The following is a 27,664-nucleotide window of genomic DNA, read 5'->3' on the forward strand; positions in this document are numbered from 1 at the left end:
AAAAAAGGACGGGTATACACTCGCGCACACACACACATATATCCATCCACACATATACAGACACATATACAGACACAAGCAGACATATGTCTGCTTGTGTCTGTATATGTGTGGATGGATATATGTGTGTGTGTGCGAGTGTATACCCGTCCTTTTTTCCCCCTAAGGTAAGTCTTTCCGCTCCCGGAACTGGAATGACTCCTTACCCTCTCCCTTAAAACCCACATCCTTTCGTCTTTCCCTCTCCTTTCCTCTTTCCTGATGAGGCAACAGTTTGTTGCGAAAGCTTGAATTTTGTGTGTATGTTTGTGTTAGTTTGTGTGTCTGTCGACCTGCCAGCACTTTCATTTGGTAAGTCACATCATCTTTGTTTTTAGGTATATGATTGTCTATATGACTCTATATGAACCCTAATTTCTTGTATCTAATCTTTCTCATCCCCATACAAAATGTATGTTGGCGGCAGTAGGATCTTTCTGTAGTCAGCTTCAAATGCTGTTTCTCTAAAATTTCTTCGAAATGAATGTCTCCTTCCATCCAGGGATTCCCATTTGAGCTCCTGAGGCATGTTGGTAACACTTCCATGCTGATCAAACCTACCAGTAACAAGTCTAGCAGCTCACCTATGAATTGCTTTGATGTCTTCTTTCAATCCAACGTAGTGTGGATCCCAAACACTCAAGCAGTACTCAAGAATAGGTTGCACTAGTGTCCTATATGTGGTCTCCTTTACAGATGAAATGCACTTTCCTAAAATTCTCCCAATAACTGAAGTTGGCCATTCACCTTCCCTACCACAAGCCTCTCATGCTCATTCCATTTCATACTGTTTTCCAGCATTATGCCCAGATGTTTAAATGATGTGAATGTGTCAAGCAGGATGCTACTAATGCTGTATCCGAACATTATGGGATTGTTTTCCCTATTCATCCTTGCTAACTTACATTTTTCTACAGTAATTAATCAAACCAACTACAAATTTTACCTATGTCATCTTGTATCAATCTACACTCACTTATTTTCAACACCTTCCTGTACACTATAATATCATTGGCAAACAACCACAGATTACTGCCCATTCTGTCTGCTGGATCGTTTATGTATATAGAAAATAGCAATGGTCCTATCCCACTTGCCTTGGCCATTCCTGATTTTCACCCAGTCTCTGCTGAACACTTTCAGTCAAGGACAACACACTGGGTTCTATTATTTAAGAAGTCTTTACACCAGTCACATGTTTGTGAGCCTATTCTGTATGCACTTACCTTAGTTAACAGTCTGCAGTGGGTTACGGTGTTGAATACTTTTCTGAAATCTAGAAATATGGACTCAGCATAGTGTCCTTTATCCACGGTTCACGGTATATCATATGAGAAAAGAGCAAGCTGGGTTTTGCATGAGCGTTGCTTTCTAAAGCCATGCTGAATTGTGGGAATGGGCTTTTTGGTCTCTAGGAAATATATTATATTCGAACTTAGAATATGCTCTACAATTCTGCTGCAATCTTATGTTAAGGACGTTGATCTATAATTTGGTGTGTCTTTTCTTTAATTTTCTTACATACAGTAGTCATCTGTGCTTTGTTCCAGTTGCTTGGCACTTGGTGCTCATTAAGAGATTTGCGATAAATGCAAACTGAGCAAGGGGCCAATGAAATAGAGTACTCTTTGTAAAACTGAATTGGGATTCCATCTGGACCTGGTGACTTAATTGTTTTAAACTCTTTCAGTTGTTTCAATATTGTGAAAAGGAAAGTTGCTATCACCATATAGTGGAGATGCTGAGTCGCATAGAGGCACAACAAAAAGACTGTCACAAATATAGCTTTTGGTCTGTAAGGCCTTCATCAAAATTAGACGACAAACACACCCACATACACACTCACGCAAACGCAACTCAGACACACATGATGAGTCATGTGTGTGTGAGTTGAATTTGCATGAATGTGTATGTGTGTGTTTGTCATCTAATTTTGATGAAGGCCTTACAGACCGAAAGCTATATTTGTGACAGTCTTTTCGTTGTGCCTATCTGCGATTCAGCATCTCTGCTAATATGGTGAGTAGCTACTTTCCTTTTCACAGTATTGTTACATTCCATCCTGTATTTTCCATTGTTTGATTTTTGTCTTTCAGTTATTTCTGTGCATCAGAGATACTTATTACTATGTTATCCATAGGGGAGTCTGTGCAATGATCAGATGACAGTACGCCTCTTGATAATGGGGTCCCGGGTTCGATTCCCAGCTGGGTTGCTGATTTTCTCTGCCTGGGGACTGGGTGTTTGTGTTGTCCTTATCATTTCATCATCATTTGTGAAAGTCTCTATATTGGACTGTGTAAAGATTGGGACTTTGTACAGGCGCTGATAACTGCGCAGTTGAGTGCCCCACAAACCAAACATCATTATTATCATCATCATCAGATGACAGCAAGTTTGTACTATTCTCCTGCGTGAACAATTTCTGAAATAGGAATTTAAAACTTTGGCCTTCCTTTTGCTATCTTCTACAGTCAAACCAGACTGACCAACAAGTGACTGGATGGAAGCCTTACGCCCACTCAGTGATTTCACATACGACCAGAATTTTTTCGGGTTCTCCACCAGATCTTTAGACAAGATATGACTGTGGTAACTCTTGCATGCTTCACACATAGATCTTTTTGCAGACGCACAAATCTTTACTAATCTTTGCTTATCGTCATTTGCATTTGTTCTTTTGGACCAAGAGTGCTACAGCCTTTGCTTCCTCAGCATTTTCCGAGTTTCGTTATTAAACCATGATGGGTCTTTTCTGTCCTTAACCACTTCTTGGGCACATACTTGTACAGAGCATGATTTACAATCTGTTTAAACTTTGCCCATAATTCCTCTATGGCCATCATTCTGGAACTAAATGACTGCAGCTCATTGTCTAAGAGAGATGTTGACACTGCCTATCTGCTCTTTCTCCTAGACCACTTGACTGATTTATTAACCTTCATAACCATAGTTGCTATGATGACGTTCATTATCACTAATCCTCATCTCTGTACTGACACCATCTATAAGGTCTGGCCTGGTTGTAGCTACAAAGTCCAAGATACTTCCATTATGTGTTGGATGCCAAACTAGCTCCTCAAGACAGTTGGGAAACATGTTCAAAAGTACGAGGGTGGTTTGAAAAGTTCTCGGAAACACCACAAGAGGTCAGTGCTAGCACAACGAGCTGTTCTCATGATATTCATTGGTCTGTTGCCTGCAAACACATGCCACATCAGTGCTCTTGGAAGAGAGTTGTGATGGTGACATTGCTCTGTTGTTGTTCCCACACAGTGATTTACGGAGCAAAGGACATTCATGCCAATTTTCACAATACAATGGGGCACTCTGGTCCTTCATATTCAACTGTTGCCAAGTGGACATGTTGTTGTTGTTGTGGTCTTCAGTCTTGAGACTGGTTTGATGCAGCTCTCCATGCTACTCTATCCTGTGCAAGCTTCTTCATCTCCCAGTACCTACTGCAACCTACATCCTTCTGAATCTGCTTAGTGTACTCATCTCTTGGTCTCCCCCTATGATTTTTACTCTACACGCTGCCCTCCAATACTAAATCGGTGATCCCTTGATGCCTCAGAACATGTCCTACCAACCGATCCCTTCTTCTGGTCAAGTTGTGCCACAAACATCTCTTCTCCCCAATCCTATTCAATACTTCCTCATTAGTTATGTGATCTATCCATCTAATCTTCAGCATTCTTCTGTAGCACCACATTTTGAAAGCTTCTATTCTCTTCTTGTCCAAACTATTTACCGTCCATGTTTCACTTCCATACATGGCTACACTCCATACAAATACTTTCAGAAATGGCTTCCTGACACTTAAATCTATACTCGATGTTAACAAATTTCTCTTCTTCAGAAATGATTTCCTTGCCATTGCCAGTCTACATTTTATATCCTCTCTACTTCGACCATCATCAGTTATTTTGCTCCCCAAATAGCAAAATTCCTTTACTACTTTAAGTATCTCACTTCCTAATCTAATTCCCTCAACATCACCCGACTTAATTCGACTACATTCCATTATCCTCTTTTTGCTTTTGTTGATGTTCAACTTATATCCTCCCTTCAAGACACCATCCATTCCGTTCAACTGTTCTTCCAAGTCCTTTGCTGTCTCTGACAGAGTTACAATGTCATCGGCGAAGCTCAAAGTTTTTATTTCTTCTCTATACCTACTCCGAATTTTTCTTTTGTTTCCTTTACTGCTTGCTCAATATACAGATTGAATAACATTTGGGAGAGGCTACAACCTTGTCTTACTCCCTTCCCAACCACTGCTTCCCTTTCATGTCCCTCGACTCTTATAACTGCCATCTGGTTTCGGTACAAATTGTAAATAGCCTTTCGCTCTCTGTATTTTACCCCTGCCACCTTTAGAATTTGAAAGAGAGTATTCAGGCAACATTGTCAAAAGCTTTATCTAAGTCTACAAATGCTAGAAACGTAGGTTTACCTTTCCTTAATCTTTCTTTTAAGATAAGTCGTAAGGTCAGTATTATCTCACGTTTTCCAGTATTTCTACGGAATCCAAACTGATCTTCCCCGAGGTCGGCTTCTACTAGTTTTTCCATTCATCTGTAAAGAATTCGTGTTAGTATTTTGCAGCTGTGGCTTATTAAACTGATTGTTCGGTAATTTTCACATCTGTCAACACCTGCTTTCTTTGGGATTGGAATTATTATATTCTTCTTGAAGTCTGAGGGTATTTCGCCTGTTTCATACATCTTGCTCACCAGATGGTAGAGTTTTTTCAGGACTGGCTCTCCCAAGGCCGTCAGTAGTTCCAACGGAATGTTGTCTACTCCTGGGGCCTTGTTTCGACTCAGGTCTTTCAGTGCTCTGTCACGCAGTATCGTATCTCCCATTTCATCTTCATCTACATCCTCTTCCATTTCCAGAATATTGTCCTCAAGTACATTGCCCTTGTATAGACCCTCTATATACTCCTTCCACCTTTCTGCTTTCCCTTCTTTGCTTAGAACTGGGTTTCCATCTGAGCTCTTGATGTTCATACAAGTGGTTCTCTTATCTCCAAAGGTCTCTTTAATTTTCCTGTAGGCAGTATCTATCTTACCCCTAGTGAGATAAGCCTCTACATCCTTACATTTGTCCTCTAGCCATCCCTGCTTAGCCATTTTGCACTTCCTGTCGATCTCATTTTTGAGACGTTTGTATTCCTTTTTGCCTGCTTCAGTTACTGCATTTTTATATTTTCTCCTTTCATCAATTAAATTCAATATTTCTTCTGTTACCCAAGGATTTCTACTAGCCCTCGTCTTTTTACCTACTTGATCCTCTGCTGCCTTCACTACTTCATCCCTCAAAGCTACCCATTCTTCTTCTACTGTATTTCTTTCCCCCATTCCTGTCAATTGTTCCCTTATGCTCTCCCTGAAACTCCGTACAACCTCTGGTTCTTTCAGTTTATCCAGGTCCCATCTGCTTAAATTCCCACCTTTTTGCAGTTTCTTCAGTTTTGATCTACAGGTCGTAACCAATAGATTGTGGTCAGAGTCCACATCTGCCCCTGCATATGTCTTACAATTTAAAACCTGGTTCCTAAATCTCTGTCTTACCATTATATAATCTATCTGATACCTTTTAGTATTTCCAGGGTTCTTCCATGTATACAACCTTCTATCATGATTCTTAAACCAAGTGTTAGCTATGATTAAGTTGTGCTCTGTGCAAAATTCTACCAGGCGGCTTCCTCTTTCATTTCTTAGCCCCAATCCATATTCACCTACTACGTTTCCTTCTCTCCCTTTTCCTACACTCGAATTCCAGTCACCCATGACTATTAAATTTTCATCTCCCTTCAGTATCTGAATAATTTCTTTTATTTCATCATACATTTCTTCAATTTCTTCGTCATCTGCAGAGCTAGTTGGCATATAAACTTGTACTCCTGTAGTAGGTGTGGGCTTTGTATCTATCTTGGCCACAATAATGCATTCACTATGCTGTTTGTAGTAGCTTACCCACATTCCTATTTTCCTATTCATTATTAAACCTACTCCTGCATTACCCCTATTTGACTTTGTGTTTATAACCCTGTAGTCACCTGACCAGAAGTCTTGTTCCTCCTGCCACCGAACTTCACTAATTCCCACTATATCGAACTTTAACCTATCCATTTCCCTTTTTAAATTTTCTAACCTACCTGCCCGATTAAGGGATCTGACATTCCATGCTCCGATCCGTAGAACGCCAGTTTTCTTTCTCCTGATAACGACATCCTCCTGAGTAGTCCCCGCCCAGAGATCCGAATGGGGGACTATTTTACCTCCGGAATATTTTACCCAAGAGGATGCCGGAAAGGTCCGTGGTTCATGGGGGCGGAAGTGGACATATGAATTTAAATTTGGTCGGGAGTGCTTATATGATGATCCGCACAGTGGTCGGCCAATATGTGTCACTTCCCCAGAAATCATTGCAAAAGTGCACAAAATGGTCATGGAGGATCACCGATTCAAAGTACGTGAAATTGCTCATGCTTGGCAGACGTCATCTGAAAGGGTATAACACATTGTAACTGAATAATTATAAATGAAATATTTATCTGCAAGATGGGTGCCGCAACTCTTGATGCTGGATCAAAAACATGTGCCGTCACCATGGAAAAATTACGTGAACTAAGGTATGCATTGTTGCCACACCCACCTTATTCACCTGATATAGCTTTTATTTATTTAGTCCTTCAAATCCTATATGTATAGAATATATACAAGGATATTGGACATGGTTAGGTATTTACAAGATAAAATACAGTTTGTATTGCAATCCTATGGACTAGATATTGAAGTAATTTAGCAAAGATTCATAAATACAACAAACATTACAGGCAACATACAAAGTAGAATATTAATAATGCATCTTTATTTTTGTTGTTTGGCTTTTATATATTCTGTCAGACTGTAAAAGCAATGATCAATTAAATATGCCTTTACTTCAGCCTTAAAACTATAGAGTTTACCTATTGATTTAATATGTTTAGGTAGATTACTGAAAATCTTTATCCCAGTATGTAGTGTGCCTTTTTGGCACAATGATGTTCTCACCTGTTTCATATGAAGGTCAGATTTTTGCCTTGTATTGTGTGCATGTATATCTGCATTTTTTAATAAGATATCTGGGTGTCTATCGATATATTGTTTGATGAAAACTGATGTTTCATAGATAAATATGCAAGTTTTTTGAACATGGCAGTTTTTTGAATATGGGTCTGCATGATTTCATATTGTTTACCCCTTCAATAATTCTTAGTATTCTCTTTTGCATCCTGAAAAGTTTAATATTTGTTGTTGTATTGCCCAGAAGATTATGCCATATTTAATTACAGAATGCACATAGGAGTAGTATACATTTAACAGGCTGGCTTTGCTGCAACAAGTTTTTAAGATCCGTATCATGTAACAGGTTTTGCTTAGTTTTCTTTGCAAATATTCATTGTGTACCTCCCATTTTGTGTTGTTCTGGAGCCAGAGTCCCAGAAATTTAGTGCTGTCAACACTTTCAAGAACTCTGTCCCTAAGTTCTATTTCTATGTTTGGGTGGTGTCTTCCTTTTACATTATAGAAGTTCAGTGCTACTGTCTTTTCTTTGTTTATAATTAGCTTGTTGTAGCTGAACCACTATTCTACACTGTTCATTGTTTGGATAGCGGAATCTTTTAGTTTTTCTTCTGTTTTACCACTAATAAGGAAGCTTGTATCATCTGCTGATTGGAGGGTAGTTTGGCAATACTTGTTGTACATAAGGTCATTGACATAGAGGAGAAACAGAATGGGTCCTAATACTGATCCTTGAGGGACGCCATATTTCACATTTTCATATTCTGAATAGTAGTAGCTGATTTTGTTATGGTCGGTATATTGCACTTCAACCACCTGTTTGCGACCACTTAGGTATGTCTTGAGCCACTCATTGGATATACCTCTAATTCCTAATTGGTCAAGCTACTGCAGTAGGGCATTATGGTCAATGACGTCAAAAGCTTTAGATAAATCAAGACATATGCCTGTTACAAACTCACTTGCATCCAGCTTAGTATAGATTTCATTAAGAAATTCAAATATTGCACTTTCAGTTGAATAGCCTTTCCTGACGCCATGCTGTGAAGGAGAGAGAATTTTATTTTTATTTAGGAAATCAGACAATCTCTTATAAAAAACTTTTTCTAAAATTTTTGAAAGTACAGGCAGTAGGGCTATTGGTCTATAATTTGAAACACATTCTGGATTTCCTTATTTGAACAGTGGTTTCAGTTTTGCTGTTTTTAAGCATGAAGGGAAGGTTCCTGATGCCAGTGAGCTGTTGCACAAATGTGTCAAGGGCTCAGCTAAGGCAAGACAGCATTTTTTAATAATTGCATCTGGTATTCCATCAATTCAACATGAGTACCCTGTTTTCAAGGTTTTTATAACTGATAAAATTTCTTCAGTATTTGTGGGTGAAAGGAACAAAGATGTAAGACACGTTTCTCACACTATTGCATGATGGAGGTGATATTTTGTTGTGTTCTTCCAGTCCACTCACCAACTGTTCACTTACATTTGCAAAATATTTGTTGAAGGTCCCTGCAATGTCTGTTGGGCAAGAAATCATTTGTCCTTCATAACATAAGTTCAGATTTTTATATTGTTTAGTTTCACTTGTTGTTTGATTTTTTATAACTTCCCTTATAGCTTTAGATTTGTTTTTTGAATTTTCAATGTATTTGTCATTTGCCATTGTTTTAGCCTTCCTTACAACATTTTTGAGGATCCTCTTATAATTCTTCAGGTACAAATGAAATTCATGAGGCATGTTCTGTGTCTTTGCTATGTCGTGTAATCTTCTTTTCTCTGCACAAGATATTCTAATACCTGTTGTAATCCATTTGTTCTTTTTGAAGTTAGGTTGACATTTTTGCTTTTTTAATGGAAATGCAGCTTCAAAATATGACATGAAGATTTCCATGAATTTTTCAAACTTTGTGTTAGTATTTTCACAAGTATACACTTCATACCAAGTTTCTTCACTTAGTCTCTGTACAAAAAGGTTTATTTGTTTGTTAGTGAATTTCCTTGCTTCTTTTACAAGTTCCTCTTTCTCAGTTGATTCACTTGGGGTGTGCAAAGCAATAAACTGTGCATAGTGATCACTGAAGCCAGTTTTAAGATTTCCGGCACAGAAATTGTGATTTACATTTGTGTTTATTAATATCTGATCAATTGTTGAGCTAGTTGTTGGTGTAACTCTTGTAGGAGAGTCTATGGTGGCTTTTATGTTATATGTTTCCAGTAGGGTCATCAAGCTTTGCTGGTCTTTTGAGATTTCCTGAAAATCAATATTAAAATCTCCACATATGATCACTGATTTGTTGAAGTTTTTTATAGTATTTAAAGCTGCTTCTAGTTGATGACAGAAATCATTTAAGTTCCCATCAGGGCTCCTATATACGCAGATGATTATTAATTTTAATGCAGAGAGTTCAACTGCGGATACTTCAAAAACTTTCTCTTCAGCCAACAGTTCAATGGGTTTTATGTTACAATAATCAATGCCACTTTTAACAAATATACATGACCCTCCATGACTGGATGTAATTCTAGAAAACGATGATGAAAGATTGAAGTCTGCAAGTTTTGTGACTGACAATGCATCTTTAGGCAGCCAGTGTTCAGTTATACACATTACAGAAACGTTTTTTAGCTCATCAGTACATAAAATTTCAACTTCACTTAATTTGTTTAGCAATGATTGGACATTCTGATGAATCAGCATGAAATTAAAGTATTTGTTAGGCTTTGGCATATTGTTAAACTTTGGCATATTTAATTGATCACTTACCTTTACCTTGTCAATAAAAAATCATTCAGGTGTGCTGGAAGTACTGCTTTTCTTTTCCTGACTGCACCTAGTCTTCTATTATGATCTACAGTAGAATTTTCTTCTGTGTCTGGCTCCCCTGGTAGTTGTTCAGCTGCTGCTCCTTCTGTTGATAATATTGCTGCTGGTGTTCAAGCTGGGTCTGCAATTGGTTGGGCTGTTACTGCATTCATTGTTTTTGCTGCACCTGAATATTGGAGGCACCTAGTTCCTTCTTTTGTCATTGATGTTGGTGAGTGAGGTCTTGCTGGCATTGTTTCTGTCGAATATTTTGGGGGCCAATCCAGGATGATTTTGCTTTTGAGTGTTTGATGCCTCTTGATGATAATTTCTTCAATTTTTCCAATGAGCAGTTTTTTCCCCGTGTTGTTAACGTGCAATCCATGTAATGTGTGGAATCTGCGCCCAATATTGTTAACATTTACGAGTTCTACATTTCTGAAATGTTTGCAAAGTAATGAAATTTGTTGGTTGGCATTGCTTATTTCTTTATCTATGCATGACCAAGACAGTAAGTCATGCCGATGTGGGATGTTCAGCATTAAAACATTTGTGTGTGTCAACTGTCCTAAGCACCTTTTTTGTTCTCGTTTTGCTTTGTGGGTTTCGTTTTTATATACATCATTTGACCCACCAATTAGCACAACAAAGTCTTCAGAGGATAAGCCAGCAACGTCTGTGGATCGTACATGATTGCAAACTTCAGACATAGAAGCACCAGGCTTTATGTAAGCGATAGTTTGTAAACTGGACTGACCGTTCAGAAGGCGAGCAAATCCACGACCATGACTGTCTGCCATCAAAACTACTTTTCTTCATTTAGGTTTCTCTGCATGTTTAGAAGGCCCACCGTTATTATGGCCAAACAATATAGTATCAGCGCTGGACAAATACTTGTTATCTGGGTCATGCAAGTGTTCAGGTCTTTCAGTTTCATTTCCCTTCATAACAGTAGTTGAGTTGTTAGGCATTCTTTTGGATGTATCACTCCGCGTATTTGTAGTTTCATATTCAGCTCGGAAGTTAGTTTTATCACATGCTAGCTCCGTAAGACTTCCATCTCTTCCCAAAAGTGAAAACTTTCCTTGGTGGACAAAGATTCACTTCAAATGAAGAATTGGAAGCTGGAGTTAACAAATATTTTGCAGGCCTGGAGGAAACTCATTTTTGATGTGGGATCAAGGCACTGGAACATCACTAGACCAAGTGCATTAATCTACAAGGAGATTACATTGAAAAATAAAAAAGGTTTCAGTGATGTAAGTACTTTTTTCCTATTCTGTTCCGAGAACTTTCAAAACCTCCTTTGTATGTCACAAGACTATCTGTACCCCCTGAAATGAATCCATATTTGGTAGATTAAAGTCACCACCAACTAGTTTTATATGATCTGGGTACTTATGCACAACTGACAATAAACTTACTTTGAATGTCTCTAGAACTGTCACAGTGGAGTCGGGTGGTCGTTAAAAACATCCAGCAGTTAACTTGGTCTCACCTAGACCTGTTATGCGCAACCAGATAACTTTACCATCACACTCAGTTTCTACATAAAGACTCAAAGGTGTTCTCTTTCTACCCTTCAAGACTATTACACAATATTTGATAACTTTTGGAACAAAAGAAGAACTCTGTATGTCAGAACATAGGAGAACTCTTACACAGTGCTACTTATTGAGGTGAGACCACACACTTTCTGTGAATCAAAGCACACTTGAACTTTTGTCTAATTTAGCCAAATAAGTCAAGGTGTCTAGAGCAGAGCAGTGAATAGAATGAGCAGTGCTAGGCAATGAGCCTGAGGTACTACCTCTTCTTCAGGCATCTCCACACGGCATATATCAACAGCACGTTGCTCAGCAACATTTGATAAGGAATTTGAAAGCCTTTTTCAAAGAAAAATGGTTGCCAATGTTTCCATGACCTGTATATTCTTCTGATACTTGCTGTCAAATATGTCGGAGATATTATAGGTCAGCAACTGGTTTGTCACAGTGCTCCAACAATCACTATTTATGCATTACATGAAAACTGTGTGGAAGGAGGTTTCCTATTCCATAATATTTAGAGACTCAACACTGCAGCGTGTTAGGACTTCATCTCATAGTCTATCTCAAAGGAAGAGTAAGTATACAGTTGTGTAATCTTAATCATTTGTGTATTGTCATATACCTAATCTGCGACATAAAATTTGTTTCTGTCATATGTACCCTTCAAGGTGTTGCAGTTTTCAGTTGTTAGTGTATATTTCCTTGGATGCACCCACCTACTGAGCAATCATCATTGCTTTCTGACTGTCTTATTCCTTAAAACAGTGGAAACTCCAGGTAGGAATATCAGCAATGAAGGAAAACACAAATTGCTTCTTACCATAAAGAAGACAAGTTAAGTTGCAGACAGGCACAATTAAAAGACTTACATAAAGCTTTCGACCGCAGCCTTCATCAGCAAAAGTGAAACACACACTATTCATACACACAAGGAAGCACACCACATGCACACATGACTTCCAACTCCAGCATTCTGGTCTGAGTCATGTGTGTATGAGGTGTGCTTACTTGTGTGTATGAATGGTGTGTATTTCTCTTTTGCTGATGAAAGTGGGTCGAAAGCTTTATGTAAGTATCTTTTAATTGTGCCTGTGTGGAACTTAATGTGTCTTCTTCATAGTAAGCAGTAATCTGTCTTTTCCTTCATTGTTAATATCATCTTGTTTCTTAATTAGATAATACAACAGCCTGACTCTTGATCAGTCTCTGTATTTATGAAAGATGTGATAGTGACACCTGCAGTTTTGTACTTGCTTTTATGTAAGTTAGTGCACTAAGCCATAGCACATCACAGAACATTATCATTTTCCTGGTTATTGTAGACAGGCACATTTAGTCTGTTCCTCTTTTCTTTTGCAGATCATGGATGAAATAAAAGAAGGGCTGCAGTATGTGTTTCAAACAAGGAACAGGTTGACACTTGCTGTTAGTGCCACTGGTCATGCTGGAATGGAAGCAGTTATGTGTAATCTCATAGAACCTGGGGACACTGTCCTTGTTACGGTGAATGGGATCTGGGGAGAAAGAGCTGCTGACATGGCTGCTCGTTATGGTAGTATTTACACACCTTTTCATTGTTAAATGAGGAAATCGTGTTACAATTAAAAAAAAGTTATATAGAAATACTAAAATTTTGTAGAGGAATCTAACATAAAGCTGTGACTTGTTTGTTCACTTTTCCGTGTCCGCTCTCAGAGAGGCTAGTGAGGTGTGAAGGCAGTGAAACCTTACTGAGAGACATGGTAGAATAAGCATCTTTATATATATATATTTATATATATTATACACCTAAAAACAAAGATGATGTGACTTACCAAATGAAAGTGCTGGCAGGTCGACAGACACACAAACGAACACAAACATACACACAAAATTCATGCTTTTGCAACAAACTGCTGCCTCATCAGGAAAGAGGGAAGGAGAGGGAAAGATGAAAGGATGTGGGTTTTAAGGGAGAGGGTAAGGAGTCATTCCAGTCCTGGAAGCGGAAAGACTTACCTTAGGGGGAAAAAGGGACAGGTATACACTCGCACACACACACATATCCATCCACACATATACAGACACAGACATATGTCTGCTTGTGTCTGTATATGTGTGGATGGATAGCCTTTTTAATCAAAATGTTATGGAAGTTGAGATTTATACTCATAGCCATCAAGTTGTTGAGTGTTTCATGTAGCCAAAGCTGAAATGTGCTTCCCCATGATTCAATTGTGGGTGATGCATGTAATAGGTCGGCTCTCCCCCATCTCCTAAGTTCTGTAGAATTTTCAAAACCCTTCTTAACAGATGAAAAGCACAATTAACTGAAAATAATTTTACTACTAATATTCAGCAGGATTGTTTGATTGCAAAGGATAGCAAGGAATGAGACATACAGTCAACTTACCAAAAGTGTTGCAATTTCTTCCAAAAACTAAAAATTTGGAGAGTAACATAAAAGTAGAGAGATCTATGAGTATTTCTCATTCTATGAAGTATATATGAAAATCAGTTAGCTTTAAAACTGCATAAGTCACTATTTTTGACAATCTGTTTTACATGACTAAATGGAAGCTGAAGCGTATGTACATCATTATGTAAAGAAACCATGTATGTGTTCTGTGTAAAATAGCCATGAAGGGATTTAAATATTTGCTTTGATTTTGAAACTGTAAGTCACTACCTTGTGGCATTTATCCGCGTATCAGTGTTTTACCACTAGAGTATGTTGTTGGCATCAGCTGTCGGTAACCGCAAATTTCACTAATTGTGGGAAGCACATTGTTTTGCATTTGTTATAGGAACTTCTCTGTTCGTTTAAGCTGTGCAAGCATGTATTCTTTAGACAATAATGATGTTAGTGTCAAGAAGAAAAAAAGAAATTAGAAATACACATGTATATAAGTGAAGTACAATAAAAACAGCACAAGTGAAACAAACTCCATGTGTTGGCTACAATACCAAAGTAGTCCATCCATGAAATTGGAATGTTTGTTTCAAGTACATAGCCAGTTACTTACTTACTAATGATGCATGATTTTATTCTATATTACTGTTAACATACTCCAACCTGTTTGTTTCTAATGTTGGACCTGTTGAAAGATAATCTGTTCATATCCATTATAATCTATGATGTCATTATTTGTTCTTAATACTAAGTGACAGAATATATGATAGGGCACACACATAGATGGAGTATGTCACTGGTTACTAATGCGCCCAGGAATAACAGATTCACAGTTAGTGTTATAGAAGGTAACGTGTTGTAATGTTGTAAAAGCACTATATCAGAAGTAACACCACCCAAGTTTTGTTCTGCTTCCACATGAAGAGGTTCCCAATAACACTGAACTACTGCATCCTTTTCTATTTTCCTTAGATGGGCTAGCCACGTATTGTGGGTAACCAGTGAAAGTATCTAACTACTATAAAAGCATGAGTTTGTTTTCTGTCAAATGTTGTTTTGGAATGTCACTAGATTTAGCAATACTGCATCATAACCTATCCTCTGCTTCCTTTAAACTTGAATCTATTTTAGCTAGAAATTTACTTTCCTTCTCTTTTTAGAGCTTCTTCTACTGTATTTACATAAATTTTGCACTCTTACACTACCTTTTCAGCAAGGATGCTGCCAGGAATCAGCAAAGAATGCTCCTCCAGATAATGCATAAATTCTTCTCGTCTGCACTGAACCTCTTGATGCAGGATCTCAGCAGCGAGTGAAATGATGTTAGATAGGAGCTGATCTCTTAACCACGCAAATAAATTTTGCTTTTCCAATAACTTTTACAATACTTTTAGTGAACAATTGAAATGCACCTTTTTAACAATGCTGGTATGACAGATCCAAGCTATGCTACCATGTCTTGAAACTAAAGGGTGAAGATACAAGTATTCACAAACTGAAGAGCTCATTTCTTACTTTGTTTCATACAGATATTTAATGATGTATCAAAACATTATCCTTGTTACAAAACAACTCCTTAATTTACCTTTGGCAGTTTATATATAGCTTATGTATATAAGAAAAGAAAAGAACGGAAAAATAATATGATTCAGTACAGCACAATATTTGCTGCACTGTCTGCCCAGGATGCATGGCAACCTCTCTAGGTCAGTCATGGAGGGACTTGTATCATACACTGTATGAATATGCATGCATGCTCACACTATATTTCCTTTGAGGGAAAGCATTAACGCTGGAGATGTCCATATCTCCATTGGCAGGTGATAACTACTGGAGCAGGTGTCATGCTGCCACAGGAGAATACGGTCTCAAATGGTCCAGATAGGCATTGCTCCCATTCCCATGTGAATGCCGTAAGGGAAAACTAGTGACGATGGTGCTTCATCAATGTCCACATTCACGCAGACACTCAGCGACGGAGGCAACAGAGAAGACAGTGGCTGGTGTGGCGGTGGTAACAGGGGCTGCAGAGATGGAGGTGGCCTGGTGCTGACTACTTCACCCGGTGGCAGCGGTGCCCAGAGCGAAGACTGTGCTGGAGCTGATGGAGGTGTGGACCGTGATGCAGGGACTGGCACAGATAGTGGAGGTAGCTGCGGTGGCAGAGGGCTCTCCAGTGTGCGGTCGGTCATGCATGGATGGAGCTGGTCATAGTGTTGTGACACCAAGCCATTGGAGGTGTGCGTGATGCAGAGGCCTCAGGAGCAATGGATGCCTGTTGGCATCCGCTTAGGGTGCAGGCCAAATCTGGGGCCCCAATGGCAGGGTCTGGATGAAATCGGTGTGAGGCAGTTGCCTGCGGGCATTGTCCAGAGCAGATGAAGCAGAGTACATGGCTGGCAGCCGTGAGGAAGCTCCACTGGGCCATGTTCGCCAACTGGAATGAACCCATGTGGACTCAAGAACCTATCAAGGGCTTCCCCAGCAGAAGATTGAGCGATATATTATTTCACTTGAGTTTTGAGTGTACAGACGAGGTGCTCTGCCTCTCCATTGGACTGAAGCTGATAGGCAAGTGCCGTAACATGCCGGATGCCACTCTTTATACAAAATCTTCAAAATCTAAAGACACAAGTTTTGAGCTACTGTCCATCACCTGAGTAATGGCAGTTCTTCTTAACAAAATTTTTTTGAGAAGGTCGTGACCATAGCCCCCGTGAACGTGGGCAGGCAATGAACTACATAAGGAAATTTTCCAAAAGCTTCATTTACTACAAGCCAAACAGAGTTAAGGAATAGACCCACAAAATATGCCCCAAATAAGCTGTCAGTGGTGCTGAGGGGGCAGGCCATGGGGAAAGAGAGGTCAGTGGTATGACTTGATGGGTGGTGCCCTGTGGGCATGCTGTCACAACGCGTGTGATCTAATTGTCAGTACCCGGCCAGTACACGTGGCAGCGGGCCAGCAGTTTTGTATGAGAAACCCCTCAAAGGTCCAGGTGGAGAAGGCACATGGTATCCCTTCGCAATGTGGATGGGATCACAACTCTCGGCACTGACTCTTTGGTAGCCAACAGTAACACACCGTGTAGAACTGAGAAGTGGTGGCAGAGAGCATAATAATTACATAAAGGATCTGACTCTTGCCCCAGTGGTTTATCCAGCCAACCGTGGTGGAGAAACTGAATAACCACATGTAAGACAGGATTGACCATGACAGCCACAGACATCCAAGAACTGCTAATGGGAAAACCATCTACAGTGTTTTTGGCTTCAAAATCAAAATGGAAACACAACAGTTCATCCTAATTAAATGCAGAATTGGGACCAATCAGCAATCAGGGAAGACCATCTGCATTAGTGTGTTGTACTGAGAGTTGGAAATGATACTCATAGTTACAGCATGACAAAAAGAGAGCCCAGCATTGCAGGAATGGGATACTTTGCCCTGTAAAGAAAACAAAGGACTGAAAAGAGAATCCAGAGGTTTATGATCAGTAATCAAATGAAACTTAGAATCATATAGGAAAACATGAAATTTTTGGAGTTTGGACTTATTTTTCCATTTGTGAGTAGCCATGTTGCCCCAAATCCACAGTTTAGGAAGTGTACGCAATAGGGGGTCAGAACAGTCAGCATCTTTGTGTGCAAGTGCAGCCCCGAGACCATGCTGAGAGGCATCTATGATCAAAACAAGATGTTGGCCTGCTTGGAAGGCAACCAGGCAAGGTGCCAAGTATAATATTGATCTTAACAGGATAAGAGCAGGCTCGCAGGTGAGTGACCAGTGCTAATGCACATCTTTACATAAGAGAGCATGAAGTGGCTGGGTCAGTGTGGCTGCCTCAGGAAGAAATTTTATGACACAGCAAAGCTGTAAAGGCATCAACTTGCTGTCATAGAGGCTTGACACCAGCACACAAGACTTAAGAACTGAGATAGGTGATAGACAGCTGAAAAAATTGTGATTTGTCCAAGGTACATTTCAGACCAGCAGCTTGTAGCACCGTGAACAAGGCATGAAGGTTCTGCAAATGTTCATCTGTTGAGGAACCTGAGATAATATCATCCAAGTAGTTGATGCACCCCTGCATGGAGGCTTGAGTTGCTCCAAAAATCATTGGAAAATGGCAGGCATGCTAGCCATGCCGAATGGCAGCTGCTGGTGTTGATACAACCCACAGGGGGTATTCACTACTAGGACTCATTTGGAATCACCACCCAGAGGAAGTAGTATGCAGGATTCTGACAAGTCTATTTTGGAAAAATATTGCCTACTGTGAAGCTATTCTAAGAGTTCATGTGGATGGGTAATGGATAGGTATCAATAACAGACTGTGAATTTATAGATGTTTTAGATTCACCACAGAGCCAAAGGTTACCATTAGGTTGTTTGAGAATTACCAGTGGAGCAGACCATTCACTAGAGGAGACAGGTATGACAAAACCGAAAGATGTATGTCAATCTAGTTCTGATTTGACTTGCTCCCTTAAAGCTACAGGGACTGGATGGGAAAAAAGTAGGGGGTGCTGTTGCTTTTATTGTGATGTTACCCTTGAAACTGGTAGCACACCACAAACATTCCAAAAACAGGAAGGAATATTCTGAGCAGAGCGCATCCATTTATCGGTACGGAACTTGATCCGATACCAGATGCACTTCATCAGAAATAGAGAATCCAAAAATTGTGAAGGTGTCAACCGAAATAAGTTTTCAGTGTTCGCATCATCCACTACTGGAAATGTCAAAGGCTGAAACACTGTTTTGTACATTACAGAAGTAAGTAACTGTCCCAATATGGATACTTGTTGGTTGTTATAACTCACCAACCAATGTGATCCAAAATCCACATAGATTTGAGAATTTAACAAAGTCATTGTTGCATCCATGTCCACTTGCATTTTTATCATCTTGTCCATCACACACACACTTCAGTGTAGAGTTCGTTTGGGGTTACCATCACGTGGGAAACACTGTTGACATACATATTCATGTCTGCTGAAAGAGATTAACAGTTGCACACAGACACAACATTCCCTCTTCTTACAATGGTTACATTGGGCCAATGCTTTGGGCATATGGCCTGCTCATGTTGAACAAAACAATAAAGACGCAATGGAAGAGAAGCATGTGGCCACTGCTGTGTTGCTAACTGCTGCTTCTTAGCATGGCACTGCCTCATGCAGCATGGAGGCCATGTTTGCAAGGCCACATCACCTTCCCTCCATGAGCTAACCAATGGCAGCAAAGGACAAGAGGAAGCAATGGCCTCTACTTCAGGCCATGCTTCTGTCGGATGTCCTACTGCCCTAGATACTTCAAAAGCCAGTGCAATGTTTAGAATATCTATGAGAAGGGATTATGACATTGTAAAGCATGTTCAAGGACTTCCCTATCAGGAGCCAGGCATATTATAGGATCACAAATTGTGGAATCAGCTTAAGCATACCAGTGGCAGTGACAGCTAAGACCGTGAAATTTTGCTGTCTAAGCTATGTATGACTTGTGGCTCCATTTGCCAACTGTAGAACTCAACATAAGCAGCAATAACATGAATATGTTTGCAGTGATAATTAGAGAGCAACTGACACATTTTATCAAAAGAGAGACTGGGAGGTTCCTGAAGAGGAGCTAACTGACACAAAAGGTGATAAACATGAGAAGAAATTCATGACTGACATAATCCCTTGCACAAACTGGGATAGGCAATTCCAGAAGCTTGAAAATGTTGCTGAAGGCATTTTACATATGTATCCCAATCTTCCATAGAATCATCATATGGAGAAAATGATGGGAGTTACATCGGTACAATAGAACATGGCAGGTCAATAATGCTGTCAAATTGTTTAGTGCCACAGAGAGAGTCTGCTGCTGATCAGTGAGAGCTTCAGGAGATTGAAGAAATTCTGCAGCTGACATGCTGAAGTAGCACCAACAAAGTTTTATTCTGCTTTCATATGAAGAGCTGCACAATACATTGAATGAAGTATACAACAGTACAAACTCTCATAACTATAGAACACATCCCTGTACAGTCTTGTAGATGAACATACAACAAGCATACAATATACCAAGGGCCCAGCATGATGGGCTTATATTGGCTGTTATGCACACAGCATAGTGCTTGCTGTGCTGTCTGTCCAGGTTGTGAGCCAACATCTCTAGACCAGCACATGGAGGTGCTTGTATCACATGCTGTTTGGTTATGTGCACACACACTAAAGGGCTAAAACATAATGATATTGTTGCTTATAAAACTTAGTGGCTTCCCTTATTCAAGAAAACTGTCCTGTTCATTGAATCCTACAGTAGAGCAATGTCTCAAGGTGAGAAAGTATCACAATATAACCATTTCACTCACTCAAGAGATATTTTGGTGTACTGGAGGCTAGCCAATTTAATAGCCTTGTACATCAGCCTTTCAGACTTCTAAACTGTCACCCCAGCATCATTACAGTGCCATAATAAACAGTGTACTCGAGTAATCTTCCAGTTGATATAAAGAAAATGAAGTGTCCTAGGAAGCTAGAGGGATATCTATGTAATGGGGAGGAAATTAAAAGTTTTTGGAATACTACAGTGTCGGAATAAAAACCATAACACTAAGAACGAGTTGTGTGACAGAAACATGAGCTGGTAGGGATGTTTCTACAAAGGAGGGCAATGTCTATTCAAATTTTGCACTAGTTTTTATTTATTTATTTCTTTCTTGTTCCATAGATCCAGTTAATGAGTCAATCACAAGGATATGGAACATGTCAAATTGTACAGGTTTCAATGTAAACTTACAATAAGAGAGTGGTGCTGATAGTGCCATTTTGAGGATTCAAATCTGGTTTGCTTTAAATACACGTAGTAATGGTCGTGATCATTCATTACCTTTGAGATTGGGTGTGATGAGTTGTTGTTAGTCAAGAATGCCTTTAAGGTAACAAAGATGTCATCATCAGCATCTCATTGAGTTTGAATGAGGTCATGTTATAGGGCTCCGAGAAGCTGGATGTTCCTTCTGAAATATTGCAGAAAGACGTGGCAGGAATGTAGCCACTGTATATACCTGCTGGCACTGGTGGTCATGAGAATATTTGGTCCACATGGCATTACCAAGAGGGAATACCAGTGTGTTCAGTGTTTGGCTTTGTCACATCATTCTGCATCAGCAGCAGCAATTTGAGCAGCATCGGGCACCACAGTAAACAATGGACTTCTGCTAATCGTTTACTTCAAGGACAGCTCTGAGCCAGACGCCATGTAGTGTGAATTCCACTGGCCCCTAACCACCACCATTTGCTACTTCAGCGGTGTCAAGTGAGAGCTCACTGGAGGACAGGGTGGAGGTCTGTTGTGTTTTCTGATGAAATCTGGTTGTGCCTTCATGCCATGTCAGTTGAGGGCCTGCACCCAACCTGTCAATGTGCCAGACGCACTGGAGCTACACCATGAGTTATGGTCTCGGGTTAAAATTTGTATGACAACAGGAGCACTCTCATATTTATCCCTCACACCCTGAGAGCAAAATTGTGCATCAGTCTGGTGATTCGATCTGTTGTGCTGCCATTCGTGAACAGCATTTCAGGGGTGTTTTCCAAGAGGATAACACTTGCCTACATACCACTGTTGTAACCCAGCATACTCTACAGAGTGTCAATACATTACTCGGATCTATTCAATCACCAGACTTGTCTCCAATCAAGCACGTAAGGGACACCATCAGACAACTCCAGCATCACACACAAACAGCATTAACTGTCCTTTTATTGACCAACCAAGTGCAACATGCGCGGAAGACCATCCCACAAACTGACATCCGACACCTGTACAGCAGAATACATGCACATTTGCATGCTTGCAGTCAACATTCTGGTGGCTACACCTGTTATTAATGTAATAAACATTTCACATTTGCAATGGCTTATCACATGCTCACATTAACATGCAGTACTGCAATGTTAATCACTTAAATATATTACTCAGACAAATGTGTTCCCAAAATTCCATTAGTGTACATTAATTATTTTTTGGTGTTGCAGTTTTTTCTGGCAATTTATTTCGTTCTATGTGTCATTATGTATTAAAATATTTTGCTTACACAAATTGTATCTAATATACTGCAACTGTAAATGTTATTACTTTTTATACTCAAATAATGTAGTTACACATGTCAGTAAAACATATATACGTATGATTTTTTTCTTTAAGAAAATAAAAAGAAATGTTGTTCATTTAGTTTTAAAATCTCATAAGTTACAGAGTTTAAATTATCTACTGCGAAATTTAATAACTAATTAAAAGTTATATCATATGTCTGTCTTTCCATAAGTATTAATCCCCAGAGGCAGTAAGGTTTTTCAGTTTTCTCTCAAGTTTCCACTATGCGACTTATGAGGTTCTAAAAATACCCGATTCATATGTGTTACAGAACTAACAATCTTTATATTTTACCATTATGCATGAGATAATAATACCTATTTTCTAAAGGAGTCAAAATTGGCCCTCAGGGGGCATTGTTCTTTAAAAATGTTGGTTAAGTATTCTGACAGAATCGGAGTTCTGGAGCAGATTATGCTCTGAACTATTGGTATGTTGTTTTCAGCCAGCCAGAATTCATAACATACCTGACTTCCATTATTTGAATTCAGTTTGAGTAGTTATCACATATCTCTTCTTGGTAGCTTAATACCTGTTTGATCACAATGACACTGATTGCAAGATAACAGGTATCTCTGTGTAGTTTGCTTTGTTACTGGTGAAGAACAGTAGCAAGCTCATTACATTTATTCGTAAAGTTTATTGTAATATATTCATGTAATGCAAGATGTCAACATTTGTGTGAAGCTTCTAATATTCTCCCAGCATATTATGATGCAGCCTTAGGCCAAGAATTGCCCATAGGCTATTGAAAATGACTTATTTATCAAAGACATTGAAGATTTAATGTGAGTACTTAACTGCAATAAACTTTTTTGTTAAAAATTGTTTCTGTTGTAAGAATAGAGGTCTGTCTACAAAGAGCATTGTTATTAGGCATAAAGATAACACAAATTCCCAGTCCTTGAATTGAGGTAAGGAGTGGATAATATGGTATGGATTTAATTTTTTTTTGAATTTCTATAATTTTTGTAATGATGAATAGAATCTTTTTGAAGATATAAAATCTGTACATGGAGGCAAAATCTACATGGATATTTTTCTGTTATACAGGGTGTAAATTTTAAGTTGACAAACCAGAGTAACTCGAAAAATTCCGATTGGGTCAACATTTGTAAAACTCTAATTCCTCTCTCTCAAACCCCACCCTATTGGGAAGAGGGAGAGTATTAATTTTAGCAAATCAAAATTTATGAAGTAAATAAGTATTTTTTATATATCCATAACCATTTTCCATGCAGAAATGAGAACATGGATTTTCTTGAATTACCGTGCCAACTACCAAGAATCAAAACAAATGTTTAAGACAAAATGTACATAATTTTTTATGTAGAATCTGATTCTGCAATAAAAAATTGGGGTTCTCATTTGAAATTTTAAAGTTGCCTCCCACCCCACCGCCAAGGGGCTGGGGTGGCAGTCTAATTTAGGACTAGCAGATGTCCCCCTCGATAATAATCAACTTTGGATTCTACACATTTTTTTGTGTGAACCTTATTTTTTGAGTTATTCTGGTTTGTCAACTTAAAATTTACACCCTGTATAATGTGGTTGTGCAAATCACAGTTCAAATGAAACTGCTGTTCATTGCTAACAGTAAATACCTCTAATGTGTGTATTTACTGAGTGTAGGAATTCAAAGAGCCGTGAAGAAGTGTCAGGGTGATGTGCAATTACCTATCTTACACAGCATTCTTAGTGCTGTGTTTTGCTGAATAAATATTTTATTTGTTTTTTATCTTAACTTCATTGTCCCAGAAGATAGATGTATAACACACCAAAGAGGCAAATAGTGCAAAATAAGCCATCACCCTGATCCCCTGATCTACATAAATACAGTGAGAGATACTTTTAAGTGCAAAAAGATACTCTGTGTGCATTTTGAGTAATTCAAAATCTGTGTGGAGACTGTATTTTAAGTGTCTCATACTGCTGGATCCAAAGTTTTTATATACATAGTGTTTCATTGACTGAATTACCTTGCTAATAACCAATCATATTTGTTTGTTTGAAATTGCATAATATGTTTCCTTGTGAGAATAAAACTTGAACCATTTGCTGTGGACAAGCTGTAAGCATGTCTAGCTATAATAGTGGCTGTGTCTGGTATGGTTCAGTTTGGGTTCTTGATTTATATGCTGATTTCATCAGAAAACAGTCACTGCACAATTATTTAAAGACAGTGAGATACTATTATGTAGCTTAGGGTTAGCAATGGGACAAATTCCAAAATGTGAGGGAATGAACATCAATGTTTCTCCTTTTGGAGTTTAGTTTTATTCTTCTCACGCAGTTTGTGAGTATGTCCCTCTGCAAGGGGTTTAAGATCTTGGGAGGGCTGGGAAGATTTTCTGTAGTTGACCCACAAAACAGGTTGGCATATGATGGTGCCATCCAGATGTCCATGGTCAGCCACAAATTTGTTTGTATATCTTCTCCTTGAAAGAGAAGTAATTATAGGTAAGCATGTAGTTATTCAGCTGTACAAGGAAAGAGGTAATGAGTTTGGAAATGGTAGAGTAATGGGAAAAGTAGTGTTCAGTGGCTATGACATGGGGGATGTAGGTGTATAGGGAAGTGGTGTCAGTAGTGACATGCAAGGATCCACATAGTTATAGCACGAGAATGATATAGAGACTATGAGGGAAGTGGTTTATTGTCTTAGTATAGGAAGGTAGGATGCAGTAGAGGGTTATAGGTATTGGCCAACAAGAGCTGACATTCTTTCGTGGGAACACAGTAACTAATTACAATCCGGTATCCATGGCAGTTAGGTTTCATTTTGAGGAGCATGTAGAAAGTGTGTGTGTGTGTGGGGGGGGGGGGGGCGGCAGGAGGTGGAATTGGGGGATGGGGTAGTAGGAGTGTTACCTGAGTAGAGACTGAAGGTTATGCTGGGCTCTTCGGATGGAATCCCATTGGCAGGACTTGTAGGTGGAAGAATCAGACAGTTGGTGGATTCGTTCCAAGAGGTAATCACTGCAGTTCTTCAGTACAGTGGTGAAGACTTTGTTAGCAGGGAGAATGATTGACTCAGGGCCTGTTTTAAGGTAGTGAATGGCTGCTCTTTCACCCACCAAGAAGCTTGTGTTCTTGTGAAATGACTTAGGTAAATAAGATGATGCAAGGTCTTTAAGTAAGGAGTTTCTGAAAGATAACCAGGAAGTAGTTGGATGGGAATCGGTGAGGGTCACAATTAGTCAGAGGTAGACATTGAGAGACGCAAGTTCAGTGTTAGCTTCTCTCAGTTTTGTCATGGAGGTTGGTCACAAAAAAAGTGTTCCCTCTGTAGGAACTGGGTGTTCTATGTGCTTGGTTACCACTTAGTGTCTCATCTATATGGTGAGTGATTACCGTAACTCCTTATCTTATTTGTGTTACACTCAGGACTTTCCAATATAATTTACATTCAGCATTAATAATTGTTAAATATCATTACTGAAAGATATAAGGTTACTGTTACAGCAGTAAAAAGGAAATGGACTGGAAGATGGCAAGGGAAGGAAAAACTATTGAATACAATAGCATGTCTTACTTTTATATGATGGCAGACTTGAACTAGTGGGTTGTAACTACAGGATTCATGTCAGTCTATACCCAAGAGACATGAACATCACAAATACTAGGTGTTTCACAATTCCTATTACAGGGTTCTAGGCGCTGTAGAGGGAACTTAAAGTTTTGGAAAGGAACCCATGTCCAGAAATGTACTGTTTGGATGTGAAACAAACAAGTTTCAAGATCGAGTAACTTCCAAATCTCCCACTTCCCAGTAGACACACAAACTGAGAAGAGGGTGTCATTATCAGACTCTGTTCTAATTACCATATGGCTCTGTTATAATTACCATATGACATTGAATGCCATTTTTATCTGACTACAACAATGGCTGTGAGAAACAGGTATGTTTGCAACTAGGAGGGTTGACTAAAGTGCTCCATAAATGAGCTGCACTTTCAGCATTGAACAGGACACTCTTCATCATGTACGAGTGAATCTGATGACAAGTACTCATAACGTTGTCCGTGCTGTGGGCTCCTGTAGAGTACATGAGGCAAAAATCTACTGTGTGTTTGCTGTGAAGTGGGAGATTTGTAAGTGATCAAATCTTCAAACTTATTTTACATCCAACTGGTACATTTGCAGATGTAGACTCCTTACAAAAACCTTTATCTATTAAGCCCCTCTATAATATTTAGAAGCCTGTAATAGGAAATGTGAAACACCCAGTTGTCAACAGCTAAAGTTTTACCTAAGATCACCTAAACATGAAAGGAACAAGTATGGGTTTGAGACTAGATATGGCACACAGTTGAAAATTATTGGAAATTTTTATAACATCATACATACTGCTGTAGAGCAAGAAATTTTCTCTGGATAAAACTCATAGGCTGTAGATATGTGGAATAAGTTCACAGATACGTGAGAGGTTCAAAGACTTCTTAAGTAATAGAACCCAGTATACTGACCTCGATGGTGAGTGTTCATCAGAGGTGAGGGTATTGGCAGGAGTGCTCCAGGGAAGTGTGATATGACCTCTGTAGTTCTCTATATAATAAATGATTTGGTGGATGGGGTGGGCAGCAATCTCCAGTTTTTTGCTCACGATGCTATGGTGCGTGGTAAGGTGTTGAAGTTGACTGACTGTGGGAAGATACAAAATGACTAAATGACTAGACATAATTTCTAGTTGGTGTGATGAATAGCAGCTATCACTAAATTTGGGAAGATATAAATTAATACAGATGAGTAGGAAAAACGAACTTTTAATGTTTGGCTACAGCATTAGTGGTGGGTAGCTTCACAGTCATGTTGTTTAAATTTATGAGCTTAATATTACAAAGTGATGTGAAATGGAATGAGCATATTAGGGTTCATGGTACTGAAGGCAGTTGGTCGACTTCAGTTTACTGGGTGGATTTTAGGAAAGTGTGGTTCATCTGTAAAGGAGACTGCATATGGGATGCTGGTGAGACCTATTCTTGAGTACTGCTTGAGTTTTTGGGATCTTTGCCAGGTCAGATTGTGGGGAGACATCGAAGCAATTCAAATAAAAAAATATTTTGGACAAAATTATGTCCCACTTTTTAAAAATTTTTTTCTCCCGTGTAATCAACGTGTCAGGCATGACATGCTGTTCCAGTTACCTCAGTTCAAGTGACTTTTGCCTTTTGAATCTTTTGTGCCATTCAAAAACTGTAGAATAAGATAAAAATGTGTCACAGCAAGTTGTTGTTGTTGACTAATGCATTTAATATTGCATGTGATCTCCAATTTTTATTTGTATTCTGTTTCTTTGCCCATAAACAAATTTTAAGTCACTGTCCAGCACTAACTATCCTTGAAGTATCCTATAAGAAGTGCAACATGTGTAATAGAAAAATAAAATTTGCTCTAAAAATTTCCAGAATTATATATTAGCTTACAAAATGCATGACTATTTGCACAAATCAATGATATCAAATGTTATTCAAGTTGTATGTAGGTCATTAATAAATTGTACAATTTGAATAAATATTTCAACTGTTTATGTACTTTGGAACTGTCTACGAAGTAGTATATAACAATTGAACTTGTCTAACTGTTTCCAAATATGGCATCTTTAAAGTGTAAAGACAGATTTCAGTTATTATTTGTATTTTATGGTACTGTAGG

The 27,664-nt window shown here is 38.9% G+C and overlaps 1 protein-coding gene across 1 annotated transcript in view; it reads left to right on the forward strand.

The window, feature by feature from the left end:
• Positions 1-27,664, forward strand: part of LOC126177097 (alanine--glyoxylate aminotransferase-like) — a 64,356-nt gene that overhangs the window by 17,612 nt on the left and 19,080 nt on the right. The window contains exon 2 of the mRNA XM_049924352.1: positions 12,828-13,020. Within this exon, the coding sequence (XP_049780309.1) occupies positions 12,828-13,020 (193 nt within the window). The remainder of the gene's footprint in view (positions 1-12,827; positions 13,021-27,664) is intronic.

This window comes from Schistocerca cancellata, chromosome 3, assembly GCF_023864275.1.
Source record: "Schistocerca cancellata isolate TAMUIC-IGC-003103 chromosome 3, iqSchCanc2.1, whole genome shotgun sequence".
Classification (NCBI taxonomy): domain Eukaryota; kingdom Metazoa; phylum Arthropoda; class Insecta; order Orthoptera; family Acrididae; genus Schistocerca; species Schistocerca cancellata.